General features: G+C 41.5%; 1 protein-coding gene across 5 annotated transcripts; it reads right to left on the reverse strand.

The window, feature by feature from the left end:
* Positions 1–4,888: 4,888 nt before the first annotated feature.
* ptger1a (prostaglandin E receptor 1a (subtype EP1)) lies at positions 4,889–20,081 on the reverse strand. Of its 5 annotated transcripts, none has more exons than XM_048200411.1 (3): positions 10,993–11,513; positions 7,827–8,731; positions 4,889–5,969 (listed from the first exon to the last, which is right to left on the reverse strand). In XM_048200411.1, the coding sequence occupies exons 1-3, from the start codon at positions 11,234–11,236 to the stop codon at positions 5,700–5,702; spliced, it is 1,419 nt and encodes a 472-aa protein (XP_048056368.1). In that variant the 5' UTR covers positions 11,237–11,513; the 3' UTR covers positions 4,889–5,699. The 5 variants fall into 5 exon arrangements, with proteins under 5 accessions (XP_048056368.1, XP_048056369.1, XP_048056372.1 ...); XM_048200412.1 differs by lacking the exon at positions 10,993–11,513 and adding an exon at positions 11,533–11,594 and having other exon boundaries at positions 4,904–5,969; XM_048200415.1 differs by lacking the exon at positions 10,993–11,513 and adding an exon at positions 10,224–10,739 and having other exon boundaries at positions 4,909–5,969.
* Between the last annotated feature and the right edge of the window lie 860 nt (positions 20,082–20,941).

Raw genomic sequence — 20,941 nt, forward strand, 5'->3', positions numbered from 1 at the left:
GAGAGTTGTCTTCTGAGGCGAAGAGGTCTATCTCTGCCCTCCCGAAGAACTCCCAAATCTTGAGGACCACTTGGGGGTGGAGCATCCACTCGTCGGAGGGGATGTTGCTCCGTGACAACATGTCTGCGCCCAGATTGTTCCTGCCAGGAACATGAGTCGCTCTGAGCGACTGAAGCCTCGGAAGAGCCCATTCCAGAAGACGTTTCGCCAGAGCGCATAAGCGGCTGGACGAGAGACCGCCCTGGTGGTTTAAATATGACACCACTGTCATACTGTCCGATCGGACTAGAACATGACGTCCTGTCAAGTGAGCCTGAAAAGACTGAAGGGCCTTCATCACTGCTAGCATCTCTAGACAGTTGATGTGTAGACGGCTTTCCTCGTGACTCCACGAGCCGAAGGCCGGTCTGCCCTCGCACACAGCGCCCCAACCCGAGTTGGAAGCGTCTGTTGAGAGCACCGTCCTTCGTGAGACCGCCTGTAAGGGTACTCCGCGCTTGAACCACATAGGGTCCATCCAAGGTTTCAGGGCTAGAAGACAGGCCTGATTGACTTTGAGACATAAGCGGCCGTGCCGCCAGGCGCTGGGAGGAACCCGGAACTTCAACCAGTACTGAAGAGGCCGCATCCGAAGAAGGCCGAGCTGCAGCACCGGGGAGGCGGAAGCCATCAGCCCTAGTAGCCTCTGGGTAAAAAACTTCAGAGGGAGACAGGCTTTGTTCTTGATCGAGGCCGTGAGCTGCTGAATCGTTAGAGCACGCTCCGGCGAGACTACTGCCGTCATGCGGACTGAGTCGAAAACTGCCCCTAGAAACGAGATTCGCTGGGTGGGGCACAGCGAGCTCTTGGCTAAGTTGACCCTGAGACCCAGACATTGTAAATGGCTGAGGAGCACGGATCTGTGGTGTTCCAGCTCGGCTCGCGAACGGGCTAGAATGAGCCAGTCGTCGAGATAATTCAGGACCCGGATTCCCATTTGCCTCAGAGGGGAAAGCGCCGCGTCCATGCACTTGGTGAAAGTGCGAGGAGCCAGAGACAGCCCGAAGGGCAGGACCGTATATTGGTACGCCACTCCCTCGTATGCGAATCTCAAGAATCGTCTGTGACGGGGGGCTATCTGGATGTGAAAATACGCATCCTTCAGGTCCAGCGAGCAGAACCAGTCCTCAGGGCAAATGTGCGCGAGGATCTGTTTCAGCGTCAGCATTTTGAACTTCCGTCTCATGAGGGAGTGATTCAAAAGTCTGAGGTCTAGAATGGGTCTGAGACCACCATCCTTCTTGGGGACCAGAAAGTAGCGGCTGTAAAAGCCTGACTCGCTCTCTGTCGGGGAAACTATTTCCACAGCTCCCTTTCTTAGCAACGTCATAACTTCAGCTCGGAGGACATGAGCGTCATCCGGATTGACCGAGGTTTGAAGCACCCCGCCGAAGCGAGGGGGCCGTCGTGCAAACTGGAGCGAGTAGCCCTGGGTTACGATCCCCATAACCCATTCTGACACATCGGGGATGGCCTGCTAGGCCTCGGCCCGAGTGGCAAGGGGTTGAATGATATCGGGTGACAGACCGCCGTTGAGGGGGTCGTACACCGAGAGGGGTGGAAGAGGAAATTTGCTCTTTTTTAGATGAGGTGAAATATTGTTCGCCGTGAAAACGGCGTTTGGAGTGGGCGCAACAGGTGTGGGCCCAGCTATCACTTGGAGCATGTTTCCCACGCCCGGAATTAAACGAGGCGGAGGGGAAATTACTCGTGGGAGCTTTGGGGGCTGTCCGGTCGCAACGGGACGATCCCCCATCCTCTTCCTTCCTGACGAATCAGGACGACTTCGGAGGCACCGGGTCCAGCACAATCTTGGGCCGGGGTCCCTGGTGTCTCGGGAAGGGTGGGCGCTTCGCAGGGCGCGAGCGCTGGCGATGCTCCTTGGGTGGCGCTGCCTGTGTTGCGGGTGGAGCTGGCTTGTTCTGCTGAGCCGGCGCAGTCCTGGGGCGGCTGGACGCAGAAGCAGAGCTGGAGCGCTTCGGCAAGAAATGCCTCATAGCCTGAGACGATTTCTGCGCAGCAGTAAAGCGCTCGGTGAAGCCGTCCACTGCAGGCCCGAAGAGACCAGAGGGAGAGACCGGGGCGTCTAAGAAGGCCGTCTTATCCAGGTCCTTGATCTCCGTTAGGTTGAGCCACAGGTGGCGCTCCAACACTACCAGGCTGGCCATGGAACGCCCGATGGCCTGAGCCGTAGCCTTCGTGGCTCGCAGGGCAAGGTCGGTGGCGCTGCGAAGGTCCTTGAAAGCCGGCGAGTCAATTCCAGACTCGTCCAGCGAGCGGAGGAGTTTGGCCTGGAAGACCTGAAATATGGCCATTGTATGGAGCGCGGAGGCAGCCTGGCCCGCCGAGGTGTAAGCCCGTCCAGCCAAAGTAGAGGTGGTCCGACAGGGCTTGGAAGGAAGGGCCCTCTTGGTCTTCCATCCCACAGCCGCGGGAGGGCAGAGGTGAGCAGCCACCGCTTCATCTAGGGGTGGCAGGTGCTCGTATCCCTTCTCTTCGGCGCCGTCGACGGCGGTGAGGGCGGAGCGGTGCGTTGTGTGAAGGCGGGCGGAATACGGAGCGCGCCACGACTTCGTGAGCTCCTCGTGGACCTCAGGAAAAAAGGGCGCTGAGCGCTGGCGAGGTGCTTGGCGGCGGCCTGGCAGGAACCACTCGTCCAGGCGGCCGCGAGATGGCTCCTCTGGAGGGGCCCACTCGAGGTCCAGCTCTTCCACGGCTCTGGACAGGATGCGGAAAAGCTCGGCATCCATGCCCTGGCCGTGCTCAATGGGCTCCAAGGGAGGCGGGGGAGCGGGGTCATCCGGCTCGCCAGCCCATCCTTCCGCTTCGGAAGCCGCAAGTGACATGGAGTCAAACTGCTCGTCGTCTGTGCCTCCGAATGAGACGAGGTCACTTGCTTCGGCAGAGGGACGCTGCTCAGGGCGAGAGAACAGGACGGGAGAGAGTTCCCTCGGAGGAGAAGGCGAGGGCACGCGGGGGCTGGGCCGGCGTGAGCTCGCCTAACTCCGGGCGCTGAGTCGCTCTACCCCGCTGTCTCTTCCTGGCCGGTTCGCGGGAGGAAGGAGATGGGAGGGCGCGAGCGGCGAGATCGCCCTCCGTGAAGAAGGCGACCCGCGAGCGCAGGGAACTGAGACTCATGCACTCGCAGTGCGGGCATGAGTCTCCAGCAAGCGCGCCGTCCGCATGGGGCTTGCCCAGGCAGGCGACACACTCGCTGTGACCGTCGCTATCGTGCAGGGGGGCCCTGCACGTAGCACATGAGTGACGGGGCATCGTGAGACGCCGGTGCCGTGAAAACGGCAGTTGGGTGGCTCTTTGTAGAGCGGCGAGGGCCGCGGAAGCTCTTAGAAGCGGTGAAAACCGCTGAAATCGCTCTTTTAGAGCGGCGTTAAGCCGCGGGTGAAGCTCTCAGGCGGCGCGCCGGATGGCGGCAGGGGACGCACAGGAAGCGGCCGGGAGCGGGAAGCGGGAGGCGGCGGCTCGACGACGGCGCAGAAGCTGCAGTCAGTGAGGGCGCCGGCGCTGTCCTCAACCGGCGGGTCCAGGCGAGTCCGCTGCGGGAGCCTCTTCAGACGGCGGCGAGAGCTGTCAGGAAGGCGGCGAGCTTCTTCGGCTTCAGGCGGAGATCAGCGAAGAGAAGTAGAGGTCGTCGCTGAAGGAGAAAACACTGAAATCCTATGGCGAAACGCCTGCTTATATAGCCCCTAACCCCGCCCATTTCGGCGGGAATATTCGCGCGCTTTGTCGCCATAGGTCGCGCAGCTATGCCGCGCCGTCATTGGTTCAACAACTTGTCTATGAGTGAACCAATGACGATGCAGTTACACTGCGTTATTGAAAAAGGCTTCAGCAGCGGGGAAAAAGGGAGACCTTTCCCCATACGCAGTACGAGTGAAGTATCGAAAGGGAACTAGTTAATTAAAAGAAATGCCTAATCAGTGACCACTTACAGTACTGGGTATTATTATTCTGTCTTTTCGAATATTTATATATTTGTTGATTCATTTATTTTATTAAAGGATTAGTTCACTTTCAAATTACATTTTCCTGATAATTTACTCACCCCCATGTCATCCAAGATGTTCATGTCTTTCTTTCTTCAGTCGAGAACAAATTAAGGTTTTTGATGAAAACATTCCAGGATTTTTCTCCTTATAGTGGACTTCAATGGCCTCCAAACGGTTGAAGGTCAAAATTACAGTTTCATTGCAGCTTCAAAAGGCTTTAAATGATCCCAGTCGAGGAATAAGGGTCTTATCTAGAGAAACCATCACTAATTTTCTAAAAAAAAAAAAAAAAAAAAAAAAAAAAATTGTATACGTTTTAACCATAAATGCTCATCTTGAACTAGCTCTCTTCTTCTCTATTAGAATTCTGGCAGTGTAGACACTGCTAAGTGCATTACTGCCCTCCACAGGTCAAAGTTTGAACTAAATTGTCATATACAATATGCTAGTGCAAGTATATAACAATTAGTTCAAACTTGTGGAGGGCAGTAATACACTTAGCAGTGTCTACACTGCCGGAATTCTAATAGAGAAGAAGAGAGCTAGTTCAAGATACGCATTTATGGTTAAAACGTATATAATTTTAATTTTTTTTTTTTAGAAAATGAGTGATGGTTTTTCTAGATAAGACCCTTATTTCTCATCTGGGATCATTTAGAATGCTTTGAAGCTGCAATGAAACTGTAATTTTGACCTTCAACCGTTTGGAGGCCATTGAAGTCCACTATAAGGAGAAAAATCCTGGAATGTTTTCATCAAAAACCTTAATTTCTCTTCGACTGAAGAGAGAAGGACATGGACATCTTGAATGACAAGGGGGTGAATAAATTATCAGGAAATTTTAATTTGAAAGTGAATTAATCCTTTAAGTTTCAGCCTGCAGATTGGTTTAGCGTGCTTCATGCGGCAAATTAGTTACAAAGTAATTTTTTTTTTCAATAAAAAATTGTTTAATAAGTAGCAACAGAAATGGAATTCACACACAGTAATTTGTTTTGTTATAATATGTATAATGCATTTCAATGTAAAATAACAACAAGCCTCCAGAAAATTGGAGGGATAACACAAGAAATAAATTATACAATAACATAACCAATACTTATTCACATGAGCATTTTTGCACAGTAAGATAAACATAAGGGAAACTCAGTCTCAGAAATAGGGGTTTTCCTCACAGTTATATATATATTATTGATGATTATGCAGTATAAAATCTTGATGGGTTAACTTTAGGTGAACATTTCTTTTCAGTAAAACATATACTTTAATATATGTCTTGTCCCTGTCATGTCGGGTTTCATGCCCAGGGCTGTCGTCATGGGGAACATCTGGTGACAAATGAAAACACTATCCCAGACCTAAAGCAAAAAAACTGGCTGAATTAATGCTTCAATTACTAACTGAAGGCCCAAGACACCAAATAATTATAGTTCTCTGTTACACTGACATGAATATGTCCAACCAAATCCTTATTATTAGTGCTCTATAGCCTTAGGGAGTAAAATGAATGTTCATCTATTTATCTTTGTGCAAATTTGCTTAAATAAATACATTTTTAATATGTGTGCCACATGCTAAAATAAAAGGGGGCCACTGAGATCCTCAATGGTATAGCTCATGGTATTTACTGATGTACAGACAGTAAAATCAGACTCAGACTCTGCTGACAGGATTCTTCTCTGAGCTGGGGAAGGAATGGATCTCCCAGCAGCGAAAAGTGCTTTCCTTAAAATCTGTTTGACGTTTGGTGATGAGGTAAATCTTTTGGAGGATGGAACGACGGAGAAGAATGTAGACCCATGGGTCCAGTATCTGGTTCCAGGAAGCTATTCGCACCCCCATTATCATCAGGGTCTTATAGGTGGCAAGGTCATCTCCAACAGAGCCCTCGTACGACTGTTTCACTGTAATAAGGCCAACAATCTAGAGTTAAGAGTCAAAGACAAAACACCATAAGGATTATGATTATCACAAAATATTAAGGTCCAAGAAATCCATAATCCAGTCAATTTAAAATATTAGGTGTATCCCAGTTTGTGTATGCATACTATTCTATTTTTAGCAGTGTATAAATAGCGTGTTTTATACTGAAAATTCCAAAAAGAAAAATGTGCACCAAATACTCTTAACTGAAAATGAAGTGCGGAATGTTAGACACTTCATGCACTCAACTGTCGCAGGGAGGGGCTATTAGACTCCAAAAATAACCTTATAAAATTCATACACTAGACAGTTAAGTACATAATGCATAAGTGCATTATATTGTCCTTTGGGACAGAACAACTGTTTTTAAGGTGCAGATACTGGAGCAGAAACAACCTATGTTTTGCATGCCTTTATCAATGCTTTCCTGGTCCTTAAACTGAATAATGATTGATTAGAAAATTGAAGAAAAAAAACTTTTTATGTGTATCTTGATATTTTTATGTGTATCTTGAACATTCTTGCTGTTGTACATGTGGCCAAGCATTTAGATATGAAAACCTGTTTAGGCCTCAGAGAAACAAAATTAAAAGTAATCATAAGATAAACTTTAAAATAAGAAATAAAGTCACATTGTGAGATATGAAGTCAAAATTACATGAAACAGATTTTCCTGTGAATTCCACATTAGGTGAACTTGATAAAACGTGTTTTTGTTAGGCACCATTACTCAGATGAGATTCCTCAAATAATTCATTAGTCAAACTTTTCATGTCTAAGTTATATTTATATTTCTATATCTCATTTTACCATAAAGCAAGGGTTGCTAGAAATGAGCAATGGCAATAATTCAACTGCACAAGGCACACTTTAAAGGATTAGTTCACTTTCAGATGAAAATTAGCCCAAGCTTTACTCACCCTCAAGCCATCCGACGTGTATATGACTTTCTTCTTTCTGATGAACACAGTCGGAGAAATATTAATAAATATCCTGACACATCCAAGCTTTATAATGGCAGTGAGTGGGATCAATGAGTATGAGCTGAAGAAAGTGTCTCCATCCTCATTCAGCCATATTCCACACGGATCTGGGGGGTTAATAAAGGCCTTCTGAGGCGAAGAGATGGATTTGTGTAAGAAAAATATCCATATTTAACAAGTTATGAAGAAAAATATCTAGCTTCCGCCAGACCGCCTTTTGTATTTAACTTACGAAGAAAGTGTAAAACTATCGCAGTTCAAAAAGCTTGAACGTCCTACGCCTTCCCTATTCTTACGGAAAAAGCTTAACTGACACAATGTCAGTCCCGTTTTTTTTGTAATTTGAATACGGAAGGCGGTCTGGCAGAAGCTAGATATTTGACTTTATAACTTGTTAAATATAGATATTGTTTTTACACAAACGCAGCGCTTCACTTCAGAAGGCCTTTATTAACCCCCCGGTGCCTAGTGGAGTATGTTTATGATGGATCTCGCTCACTGCCATTATAAAGCTCGGATGTGTCAGGATATTTATTAATATATCTCTGATTGTGTTCATCAGAAAGCAGAAAGTCATATTCACCTAGGATGGCTTGAGGGTGAGTAAAGCTTTTGGTCATTTTCATTTGAAAGTGAACTACTCCTTTAAGGCAGGGGTTCTCAACTCTGCCCCTAAATGTCTACCTTCTTGTTGAGTTTAGCTCCAACCTTGATGAAACACACCTGAACAAGCTAATTTAAGGTTACAGGCAGGTGTGTTTGATGAAGATTGGAGCTAAACTCTGCGGGAAAGTGGACCTTGAGGGCCAGAGTTGAGAACCCGTGCCTAAAGTGTTCCTGGTGCAGTTGAATTATTGCCATTGCTCATACTTACCAGAAGAGGGCTCCAGCAGATACAAGATGTGACCATTATGCCCACAAGTTGCACCACCATCTCAATATCATGGGATTTAGCTGATCGACGGTTGCAGGGTTTCTTTCGTATCCTCGCTAACACCAGAGTCAGTCCACTTATGGTGTTACAGACCAAAGCAACAGCAAGGGATGTCAACCCCAGTCCTGAGAACAACATAACAAAAGCCACGTCTGCCTTCTCTGTATCCTCCAGCACTTTAATGAAACACCAGGTTCCAGGGTACTGGTAGGTGTATGAACCCAGCTGAAAGCAGGGCAGAAGGGCAACACAAAGAGCTGCTAACCAGATAACAGAAAGTGAGAGTTTAGTCCTTGCGGTCGTAACCAGTGAAGCATGGAGCAGCGGCTTTGTCACACCCAAACACCTCTCAGCTGCCATGGCACAACCAAGAAAGAGCGGACACAGTCCAAAAAACACCATGCTGCCCCCTAGAAACTGGCATAATGGGTCCGCCCTGTTGTATTCTTCAGAGGGTACACCACCAGAAAGATACAGCCTCATGACTATTGAACCAGGTATGACGTGTCCCACAAAGTCTGTGGCCACCAGAGAGCCGGCGAACAGGAGAAAGGCTTTGGATCGTCGACGTAGACGGGCATAGGCGTTGGCCAGGATGAGTAAAGCCACAATGTTAGATAAGATCCCCAGGGTCATCGAAAGCATCGCAGCTATGGGGCCGCTCAGGATCGGTCTCTCCGAGGTGACATTCTCGGGATCGGCAAGTGATGGAGAGGTCGCCTGTCCTTCCCATTGACTGTGATTGGAAAATGGGTTGAGTGGCGTTGATTCGCCTGAGGAATTGCCGTGATGCATGGCTAACTCAGTGGAGTGTTTAGCTGCGGGGCTCCCATCTTCATTTAGAGCTGTTGTAAGAGTGGAGAAATATATCTTAGAAACAGATCATTTGAAAGGCCGCATTGATTAAAAATTTAAATTAGAGCGTAGTGTTACTCAGCTAACAGGGAACATTTTCATAACGTTCTAGCAAAGCAGAAGTCCTTACGTGACACAACACATGATTATATTCTGTCTTATTTTTTCTTTAGAGTGATTTGTTTTATACTTTTTCTGTTTTATGGACAAGCCACTTATGATGAACTCTGATTCATCATGTGGTTTCCGGTGGTTTTCAGTATATCAGAGTAAAAATACCATTTTAGTAGTAGTAGAATGGAAGATTCAAGTAATTTCACTTGATGATATATATACAGTTAAATAAAGTAAGTTGTAAAATATACCAATATGCCATCCTGTAATATCAGAAGCATTGTCACCGTATTTTTATGGTGAATTTGTGGCAACCACAGCTGCCAGTTTAATGGGTTAAATTTTAAAAAGCAATGTGAGCACCTTAATATTCCCCACCCAAACTCAGGGATACAAACAGGTAAGGGGAAAAAAAGGTGAGAACATTGCGTGGGGCGGGGGCATGTTCCGCAAGGTATTTTTTAAAAAAAAAATTACATGCTTTACATGCTCATGTTTAGTTATTCTAAGGGATTTTTTAAATTTTTTTAATTACCTTGTATGTCCAAAACTGTAATTTTTCACGAAGTAAATAACATATTGTTGCAAAATTTGGTCAAAATCTAATTTTATAAAATATGAAGTGCTATGGAGGCTATTTAAGACAAAATTGGCGGATTAGACAGCAAAACTGAGCTAAACTGGGAAATGATTTCCCTCTCTCTTCTCCATTCCCACATATCAGACCTCAAATACATAAAATATTACCCTTTATAGACATAGTTTTTAAAGTAAAGAGTAAATTAAACTCTGTACAGTACTTATTGAAACAACCAGTTCATTATTTACCCTTGTAAATTCACAATTACCCATATAAGACCCCCCCCCCCCCTCCCCTCCCATAAAAACATTTTCTCATTGGATCTATGCAAATCCCATGGGTGACCTAATTTGATCTCAAAAAGGTGAGTTGAGGAGTTTGCATCTATACAAACTTCAATACTTTCATATTGTCAACTAAAAAAGGAAGAATTTGAGGTAAATTAGGGGAAACCTATTCATGGCCACACCAAATGCTGCAGCTGAGCTGAGAGAAACAGGCATGTTCTGACAGGCTCCTGTAGCCAAATCGTTTAAAAAAACATTCCTCAAGGTTCATTCGCCTGCGTTTGACCTCTCACTGTTATTCTTTCGTCCTGAAGTCAACATCGCCACTGAGGAATGCAACAGTGAGTCATTTAATAGTGAGTCATATTTAATTGGTTGCATGGATGCATTTAAAAACCCAGAAAAAGATATAAACAAGTTGCATGTTGCAACAAAGTTCCTTTGGTTTCCTATGACACAGCATCTCTGTACAACTCAATGAAGACCGATGCAACTGCTTACCGTCATTAACGAATATCCATTGGGATTAAAATGTCAGAAACCACGAAGATTGCCTGCGTGCGTAAATGTTAAAAACTAATTTTGTATTCTGTTTTGTACACAAAATAAATATGTCATTTTATATACAAAGTGAATGTTACTTTTAACTAGGCTAAATAAAAAATATAAATTACAGTTAAAAAATAAAAATATGTATAACTAAGATTACAAAAGTTAAACGAGTAACCGGTGAACGTAGAAGAAAAAGGGTGCATCGTCATGTCCATATATTCCATACGAGCGCCTGGTCATCTTTACTTCAACAGCAGAAAAAAGTAAAACAGTAGGTTTAAAAAATAGTTGCCCATAAGAGGATAATTATGTAGTTTTAAATGACGCAATGCAAATGGATATATTCGTAGTTTCACGGCGGTACATTCCAACAGCAGACGCGCGCGCTCGGATCAGCCGTTTCAGTACAGTGTGTTTCTGACGGAAACATGCGGGTGATTATAGCCTATAAGACCCTCCCTGACGAAGCCTACTGCTCTAAGGTGAGTGTGAATCAATCTTACCGCTTGAAAGGTGCATGTGTTTGAGAGAAAGATGACGGTGTCTTTTTTTATTTTTAAGAATATGGGTTAAAGAGAAGGGGAAAAAATTCAAGTCATACATTACAAACTAACACTTTATTTTTTTGTGTAATTTCAGACATAGGCCTATTTATGCATGAATGAATAATTCAAAAAATATTAGCCTATTAATAATGATAAATACAGATATAGCCTACCTGTTTCAGCATGTGCGATTTCATTTTTCTCTCTTAGGTCTGACCTTGAACATACTATCAAATGTTCCACTAAACCAGATTTTTGTAGATTGAAGACAGGTGTCTGTGTTTGCTTAAGTTTTTCAATCTGGCAAACTAGAGTAGCTCCACACTTGTGGTTTGGATTTTGACTTACAGCAATATTTTTACATGGTGATATTAAAGAAGGCAAGAGAAAACTTGATGTTGACCACAGAAGTGACATGGGTGTGTATAGCAATGATTTCTTCTCGAAGACTGAACAGCTAATATGCCCTGAATCACTTTTGGTTATACCGAATGATGATATTTTCAAACAGTGCTTGCAGGCTGATTGTCATTTTAACTTGCTAACTTTCTGGATAGCTAGCAAAAGGACAATCAACCATTTTGTCTTTAGTACAAGTTTTTAAAATATTACAACATTTTCCATATTTTATAGCGGTTGTACCGAATGACCTGATGTTTCAGGACATGTGTATGAGCATGAATTTTTCAAAGAGTTAAAAGAGAGTTAATTACTTTGCTTCATGACCATGTGGTCCTTTGCAGGTGTCTGAATGATGTCATATCCTGTCACATGATATTGACAGCATGACTTGATTCAAAATGGTACATTTATTACATTTTAAGATATTTTAATCACAAATGAAATGGCTGTTTTGGTCTTTGGATGGTTAAACCAAATGACCTTTTGACACTTTAATCTTTAAAATACCTTTAAAATAAATCTTTAAAATACCTTTATATGTAGCTATATATATATATATATATATATATATATATATATATATATATATATATATATATATATATATATATATATATATATACAGTGCCCTCCACAATTATTGGTACCCTTAGTAATTATGAGCAAAAGCAGCTGTGGAAAATAAATCTGCATTGTTTATCCTTTTGATCTTTCATTCAACAAATTCACAAAATTATAACCTTTCATTTGAGGAAAACTCACATTATGAAATAAATATTTTTCTCCAAAACATGTTGGCCACAATTATTGGCACCCTTTTATTCAATACTTTTTGCAACCTCCTTTTGCCAAGAGAAAATCTCTGAGTCTTCACCTATAATGCCTGATGAGTTTGGAGAACACCTGACAAGAGATCAGAGACCATTCCTTCATGCAGAATCTCTCCAGATCCTTCAGATTCCAGCTCCATGTTAGTGCTTCTTCTCTTTAGTTCACTCCACTCATTTTCTTTAGGGTTCAGGTTAGGGGACTGGGATGGCCATGGCAGAAGCTTCATTTTGTGCTCAGTGACACATTTTTGTGTTGGTTTTGATGTTTGTTTTGGATCATTGTCCTGATGGAAGATCCTACCATGGCCCATTATTGGATTTCTAGCAGACGCAGTCAGGTTTTGATTTTTTATCTGTTGGTATTTGATAGAATCCATGATACCATGTATCTGAACAAGATGTCCAGGACCTCCAGCAGAAAAATAGGCCCACAACATTAAAGATCCAGCAGTATATTTAACCGTGGGCATGGGGTACTTTTTATCCATGTGTGCAACAAACCCATCTGGTGGGTTTGCTGCCAAAAAGCAAACCCACCAACTGAATATGCTGGAGATTGTTTCTGGATGAGAGCAGAGGATTTTTCTTGAAACCCTCCTGAACAACTTGTGGGGATGTAGGTGCTGTTTGATCTTTTTTTTTTTAGGCTTTCTGAGACTCAAGACTCAACTAATCTCTGCAATTCTCCAGCTGTGATCCTTGGAGAGTCTTTGGCCACTCAAACTCTCCTCCTCACTTCACATTAGGACGATTTAGACACACGTCCTCTTCCAGGCATATTTGTAACATCTTTAGTTGATTGGAACTTCTTAATTATTTCCCTTTTCAATGCTTTAGCTATTTTCTTACAGCCACTTTCTATTTTGTGAAGCTCAACAATCTTTTGCTGCACATCAGAACTATATTCTTTGGTTTTACTCATTGTGATGAATTTTTAAGGAAATTTGGCCTCTGTGTTTCCTCATGTTTATTCTCCTGTGGAAGAGGAAGTCATGGCTGGACAATTTCATGTTCATGATCACCCTGGTGTGCTAAAAAATGTAAATATGAATGGGAATATACTTCAGAGATATTTTAATCATAAGAATTTCTAGGGGTGCCAATAATTGTGGCCAATTATATGTATTGGAGAAAAACATTTATTTCATAATGTGAGTCCCCCCACTTTCAACTGTTTTCCTTCAATGAAAGGTTAGAATTTTGTGAATTTTTTGAATGAAAGATCAAAAGGATAAACAATGCAGATTTATTTTCACAGCCGCCTTTGCTCATAATTACTAAGGGTGCCAATAATTGTGGAGGGCACTGTATATATATATACACTTTTGGATTCAATAAAAGAGATCTAGTTGTACTACCTTACATACTTTGGATGTCATATCTTTGTTTTTTTATTATTATTAAGGCCTTTGGACAAAAAAATGACGCGTCACATCATTGCCATATAAAAAATGAATGGGGCTGGTTGTCGCACAGGCTATTTCTCATGCAAATACAAGGGTTTGAAGTTGTGTGCTTCCTCTTGTAGTGGTCTTATTTGTTAGTTCAACACAACTTTATCTTCAATATTTTGTTTTGTGCATTCTTTCCTCCAAACTAAAATTGCAGCATTATCATTTTTTTTGCCAGTGTTGCGTAAACAAAACCACCACATTAGAACAACACAGAAATAGACTAAGGCAAGACTATATAATGTGTAACATGGTATAATATAGAATAATATGTAAAGATTTGGACTGATCGGTTCTCAGAACAAGGGTATTTTTCATAAATGTCAGGATGGGCAAGTTGTTGCCTGCTTTAAATGCAAAATATCTGTGTGATACCCTTTACATTTTGGACATGTTATGAATTGTTTGGTGTCTCATAATCATTTTACTGTTCACATTTAGCTGAAAAGCCCATAAAAGGGTGTTTAATTGAAGGTTCTATTATGACAGTTTGCTCCATTTAGTAATGAGGCACAAAATTGTTGCTGTCAAAAATGTACAATGTCTAAAACATAAATAAAACATAAAATAGGATCACATATCAACCACATCAATGAGCTCAAGTTTTGAACCACCCAAGTCTCTCTCATTATGTCATCAGACAGGGGTTTTCCTTGTGACAACCTCATTATTAACTTTTGACACTGGAACCTTAAAATGGACAGATGAAGAGTGTCATTTTTTTCTTTGTCATTTTAAACATGTGGTGTTCAGAAATGTCAACCAGGAGTCGAGGCACTTATAGCTACAGCGGAGATTTTCCATTTAGTATAGCACTATTCTCCCGTTCACTTAATAATCTTGTGAATGTAGCCATTTGGATTCTGTTTTATTTCAGTCTCCAAGACCAAGCCTGTGTCAGTGACCAAAGCTTTATTTATTTGTTTAAAAAAAAAAAAACACTGCTGCTTCCTCTCTTCCCATGTCAATCTGTGGATAACTGAACCTACAAATTGAGGGCAGAATATGGCTTGAAAAGGGCACCAAAGAGTCAATCGAGATCTACAAGAGATGAATGCATTAAAGGCACAATATGTAAGATTTTTGGATTATAATATATTTTGTTGACTTACATTATCCCAGATGTTTTTAAGAATGTTTAAATCCAGAGAAATAAGCAATTTTAACTAGTGTCCCGCCCCTTGTCATTGCGTCGCCTATCAGTGACATTATACCTGCGTTATCCTCGTACTTTGTACGTTTTATTAGACAAGGAAACAACTGTTTGGTTATATTTAAAAAAAAAAAAATATTGTGCCTTTAACGTTGGAAATTAAGGATGTGCTCAAAGATGCTTTTTATAAGTGCTAAGAGTGCATTGCAGGTCTTAAATACAGACATATTCATTTGAATTTTTAACTGGAATGTATTTTGTTTTAAATATAAAGGAATAGTTGATAAACAGATGTTTAAAGGCCAGAACACACCAAGCCGACGCCGACGAACTAGTGGAGACGAAAGCCAGGGGCGTAAATCGCGGGGGGGACGGGGGGGACATGACCCCCCCTATCTGAGTGCTGTCCCCCCCAAAAAATATAATTAAAAACCACTCTAAGTATTGTAAATAAATGATATATCCTTAAAATAATTGTGTAAGAAGTAAAGCAATACAAACGCAAACAGGCGTTTTAAGTTTAGAAACATTTTGAGTGACCCCTCCCTTGCCTCACAGTGGTTTGGTCCACCGCGCACGTCACACTCGTGCTTGTAGAAATCGGGCGGCACCGGCGGGAGAGAAGACAGACAGTAATTGAGAGGAGCTCTAGTAAGTAGGCTGTTAAGGCTATTTTATTCAAAAACATCGGATGAAGTGGTTATTTTTGCTTTAATGCTGACGACGCTGAGTAATTAGTCATAACAAAAAAGCAAGATGATAACATGATTTTTTTTTCCCGTGAGTCCGCTATTTTAGCGATTATAATGTTACCTAGCGTTTGGTAGCTTGTTTACAATAGCTTGTTGGATACTATGTCACCCACACCAACAACAATTAACAGTGTGATAAGAATATGTGAACTCTAATAAGGCTAGTAGATTTACTGTTGTGTGTTGGGTTTTGCTCAAAGTGTATTCATCGTATTTTGGTGACTTGGTTGTAAACAACTTCAAAAATATTCCAATAAATAAATGATTTTGAATATTTTGGTCAATTTAGTCAGTTTTTTTATTGAACCAAAGAGAAACATTGAGCATAATGGCAGTCTACATGCTACACTAATAATAGTAGTAAGGTTTTCTTCTGTGTAACATTACATATATCCAGGGGTTAAATTGGGATTTCTTATGTGGGGGGGCTCTGTGGTTTCAGGCTTTCGAGGAGTGCACATGTGTATGCAAAGCCTACAAAATCTTATCAATTGACAAACTAAAAATAAATCGACAGAGCCCTCTGCTATGAACACTAAAATGCAGATCAAAATCATTCTAGATGCTGGCAGTGTGCAAAGCTACATCTGATAACAAAGTCTTTCTGTAGGCCTAAAGGAGAGCATATCAATACAAAATACAGGGTATTGTCCTTTGGACAAGTAAATTGGTCACTTGTCTGACCAAAAAAGTTGTCTGGAAAAAAATTTGATTTTTTTTTTGGTGTAAATATAATTTATTCTGAAGCTATATTCTCAACAGTGTTCCGTCAGCTTTTGCACATTTATATCTGCATATTTGTGATATTTACCCCAAGGGCATTTTTTCCCCTTATCTTATTACATGCTTCATCTTTTATTTCATTTTTTTTTTTACATTTGATCAATAAATTCAATAAGAAAAATAAAGCAGGACTGTTATGAATCAAATTAAATAATTTACACTGAAAAATTACAACTGCATTAAATAATGTTATGATATTCTTTAAATATTTTTGAATATACAAATAAGAAATGTTGGGAAAATTTAAACATGAAACTGAACCGACAGTAGGTGGTGGCAAGAGACTGTCCTAGTCATTCATTCAAACGATTTGTTCAAACGGCTGATTCATTCAAGAATGAGGCAGGTGTTTTGGAATAGGCTATTACTGAATCTTTGACTCAACCGATTCGTTCAAAATGCTGAATCATTCATTAATAAAATATTTATTATTAAATATTTATATTATCCATTATCAATCGCCACTTACACTAAATGTAATAGAATCATGCTTGCGTTTTAGTGATTCCCTAACTATTTTTGTTATTGATGTTTTAATCAGGACAAGTAAAGCTCTCTTTCTCTTGCCCCTTCAAAAAATTAAGCGTTAATGTCGAGCCCTGATAAGCCTATGTGCCGGGGCTCAGCCCCGGACGGCCCCGGCCCAATTTAACCCCTGCATATATCCTTTATAAGTAAAATTTTGGCTGTATTATTTGTGTCCCCTTCAAAAATTGCTCTTGAGAAATTTTATGTTTATTGTCCCCCCCTACTGCCCTGACGAAAGCAGACTGCGGGGTTGGCTCACGTCGGCAGCGTCTGTGTCCAAAGTTGCCCTGCCACACCAAACCGACGCTAAACCAGTGCCCAAGGAAGTCGACCGGAAGTTGAAGTCGGCCGGGTGCCGCCATCTTGTAGCAGAACTTCACTTGCGTTAGCATCCCCATTGACTCCCATTCATTTTGGCGTCACTTTGACAGTGAATAACTTTACATCTGAGGCGTTTAAAGACTCCATTTGTCCATTATTTATTTCTAAAGATACACGACAATGTATAAAGGGCTCCATTACCTTCTATGTTACATTATGGCCCCGTAGATACAGTTTTTGTAAAAATAGGCTAACGATTGCGTCATAACCACTCGACTCTCTGTCGCACAGTAAAGAAATTACCGTACAGACAGGAGGAGAAGCTCGCAGGCAATAGTATGCATTAACTTAATATGGCGTACTGGCGTTACATTTTAAAATACTATACAAAATAATTAATCAGAATAATTACTCCTGCTCACTCACGCCAAAGAACTCCCCGCTCAAGCTCGCCGTCTCTGCAAGATTAACGATGGCAGTTTGGACGCACAGCTACTAGAAGATTTACATCTGTCAGACAGGTTGCTGACGTCATCAAGCTTAGTTTGAGTCTGCGAGTCAGAAACGGAAGTGCTAAAAATCGCTAAAAATGGGCTTCACTTGTCTCAGTTGAGTTCCAATGGGGTCGCTGTGTCCATTTCTTTTACTGTCTATGCGCTAAACAGCCGACGGCCAAGCAGCACGTCAGTTCTGCGCCTGCGTGAGATAAAATGCCTTTCCGAAACAGCAGGCGGCAGTAGCTGAGCAGCCAATCAGAATGATCAGATGGCCCGACGGACCGACGAGCTCCAACGTCGATTCAACATTTCGAATTGGCCGAAAAAAGGCAGACGAGGACCAACTTCAGCCGACGGTGCGGAACACACTGAGAAAACTTAGTCGGCCGACCGTCGGCTGACCGTCGGCTTGGTGTGTTCTATGGGAAGAGTTCAAAATGAAAATTATTATTTACTTGCCCTCATGTCATTCTAAACCTGTATGAGTTCCATGTTCACACTGCTTTTCCATAATTAAAGTAAATGTTGCCGGTACTTTCTTTTTTAGGTTAGCTATTATTTTAATATTAAAGGCTGGTTAGCCAGCAGGTTATGCAGGTCATATCCTGATAGTAATCACAAAGTTAACTGGTCTAAATGTATTTATATGTCAATTATATCATATGTGGAAGGCGTGCGACCATAAAATGTTCGACCAATCAATACAATGTCCTACCTGCCTGTCAGCGTATGTATTTTCATACCTCCGCGCACCCTGCTCACTCAGACATCACACATCATGAGCGCGTTTCATGCTATGCAGAGTTTAGACAGACGTTAGTTACTCAGCACCACAACCAAAACAGCAGCCACGTTTAGGGCCCTATGATTTCCGCGATGCAGAAAACGCGGACGGAATCGAGTCATAAAAACGGAATTTAGTATATAACGCGGATGGAATTTCATGGAATTTGTGTATTTTTTGATGAATGAATAAAAAGCAGGTCAGTACACTTAAATTAAATCGCGATATAGACTAATGTCCGTGAATATTAAACCGCAAATAGACTATTTAAATATGAATCCTGCATATCTGCGTGCCCCCCCCCAACCCCAATAAATAACACAAAATAATAGTATCAAAAGCTTTATATTTATTCACTATTAATGACAGTTATATAGATTTTTTATATATATATATATATATATATATATATATATATATATATATATATATATATATATATATATATGTGTGTGTGTGTGTGTGTATGTGTGTGTGTGTGTGTGTATATATGTATATATATATATATATATATATACACACACACACAGGGTTGCAGGGCTTCTTTAAAACTAATTACAACAGCAATCTTCTGTGAGCCATGTGCTTGAAGACGTTTATGACTTCAATGTGATCCACTGGGATGTCCCTCTCAACACACATTAATACACAGACTACATTCTGCATGATAAAATATAAAGAAGCACAGTGACCTGATGATTCTGTAATATTTTTTAGTTACTACAACATTACTGTAGTAAAACCATGTTTTTCTATGTTTATACATGTGAAGACAAGCGGGGAGTAGTATACAATACAAGATTTAAAAAAATATCTAGCGAGCAAATACTTAACATCGTAAACATTAACCATACTGTGTGACCATATATAATATGATTAAATGTTAATGAATTAAGTGTATCAGCAGATAGCCATCATAAATCAAATAAGAAATTTCTTAGAAATATATTTTACCTAGCTGACGAGGATCACTCGCTTTGTGTCAAAGTCAAATGCAGTTATATGTGTGGAAATGTGCAATGTGCAAAAACATCATCACATTAGGCTACGTCATCATCAATAGGTTATGAGCGCTCAGTTTTTCCTGTTGTAAAATACGTTTGGCCAAAATCTCAATTTATAAAAGATGTAATACTACTGTATGCACAGGCTATTTAAGGCTATTTGTATGCTATTGGCTATGACTAACTTAGATGGCAAATGCTAGCCCCCTCTCTCTCTCTCTCTCTCTCTCTGCCGCCGGTCTCAGGCTTCAAATGCATAAAATATGAAACTTTATAGACATACTAGTGTTTCTTTCGTAAAGACAACGACTTGTAGCCTAATTATTCAAACAACAACAAGATATTTATTTACCGTTGCAAGACGTTCAGGTGCTCTGCTGTGGAACTTCAGTTCGCGGCACTCAGGGGGCGGAGTTAAGAGGTTTGACTGACAGTTTGAGCGGAACCAAAACGATTTTGTCACAAGCTCTTTTTAATACCTTTTATTAGGCTAAATATATTTGTAAATCAGTCAGACATGCTTAAAGGGTGACCAATAGCATTGATTTATTGAAGAAAATGAATAAATAAAATAAAACACCTCCAAAACAAGGGCACTTCGGAGTGTAAGGACAAAAAGGGCATGTGATCTGCACAGGTTGAGCCCTACCTGTGCACGTGCCTGCTCTGAAATGAATGACGCAGAAGCTCGATTTAAAGGTCCCGTTTTTCGAGGTTTTTTGAAGCTTTGATTGTGTTTATAGTGTGCAATATAACATGTGTTCATGTTTCGCGTGTAAAAAAAACACAGTATTTTTCACATAATTTACTTATCTGTATACCGCTGTTTCCACTGTCATAAAAACGGGCTGATGACTTCCTTGTTCTGTGAAGTCCCTCCTTCAGAAATACGTAACGAGTTCTGATTGTGCCAGCGGTTCCTGTGTTGTGATTCGACAGCAGTTTAGCGCATCTTGCCCGGAAAGGTCACGCCTCTTACCATAACATGGAGATGCACGCGCTCAGTGTTATTGTAAACATGTCTTTAATTTTACCCTATCAATTTGAGCCGGAATCAGACCCGGTGATTGGACTGCGGGATGAAAATAACAGCGTTTCGACGACATGGCGACAAACACACTCTACAAACGCAACTCTTGTGTATTCCTGTGGGCGGAGGTTAGTCAAAAAACTGTTTTAGTGACGTCATTAAAGAAGGAAGTAGAGGGATGTAGTCCAAACTGGCCGTTCGATGTAGGCGACTTCTGTTAAATAAAATATCTCGCTTGGCATTGAACTTTGAGCTTTAAAATTTTACAGATTTTATTTATACTCTAACAACAACATTACACACTAACTAAAGTTTGAAACATGGGATCACGAAGAACGGGACCTTTAATTTACCTCACAAGCACACACACACTGAATCATGTGCGACGCTCGTAGTGTTTTCATCCTCTGTCGCCTCACTATATGAGGAAATAAATGCAAGAATTTAATCTCCAGAGCTGCTCTGAAAGTAATTTCATTAGCATTTAACCGCTTCGTTTGAGAAAACTATCGTCATAAACACAGAGAAACTCAAAGCTCTCGGCAACCCGTCAAAATAAAAGTTCGATTTAACTTGGCAAAAACATA

Source organism: Megalobrama amblycephala, linkage group LG8, assembly GCF_018812025.1.
Source record: "Megalobrama amblycephala isolate DHTTF-2021 linkage group LG8, ASM1881202v1, whole genome shotgun sequence".
Taxonomy (NCBI): domain Eukaryota; kingdom Metazoa; phylum Chordata; class Actinopteri; order Cypriniformes; family Xenocyprididae; genus Megalobrama; species Megalobrama amblycephala.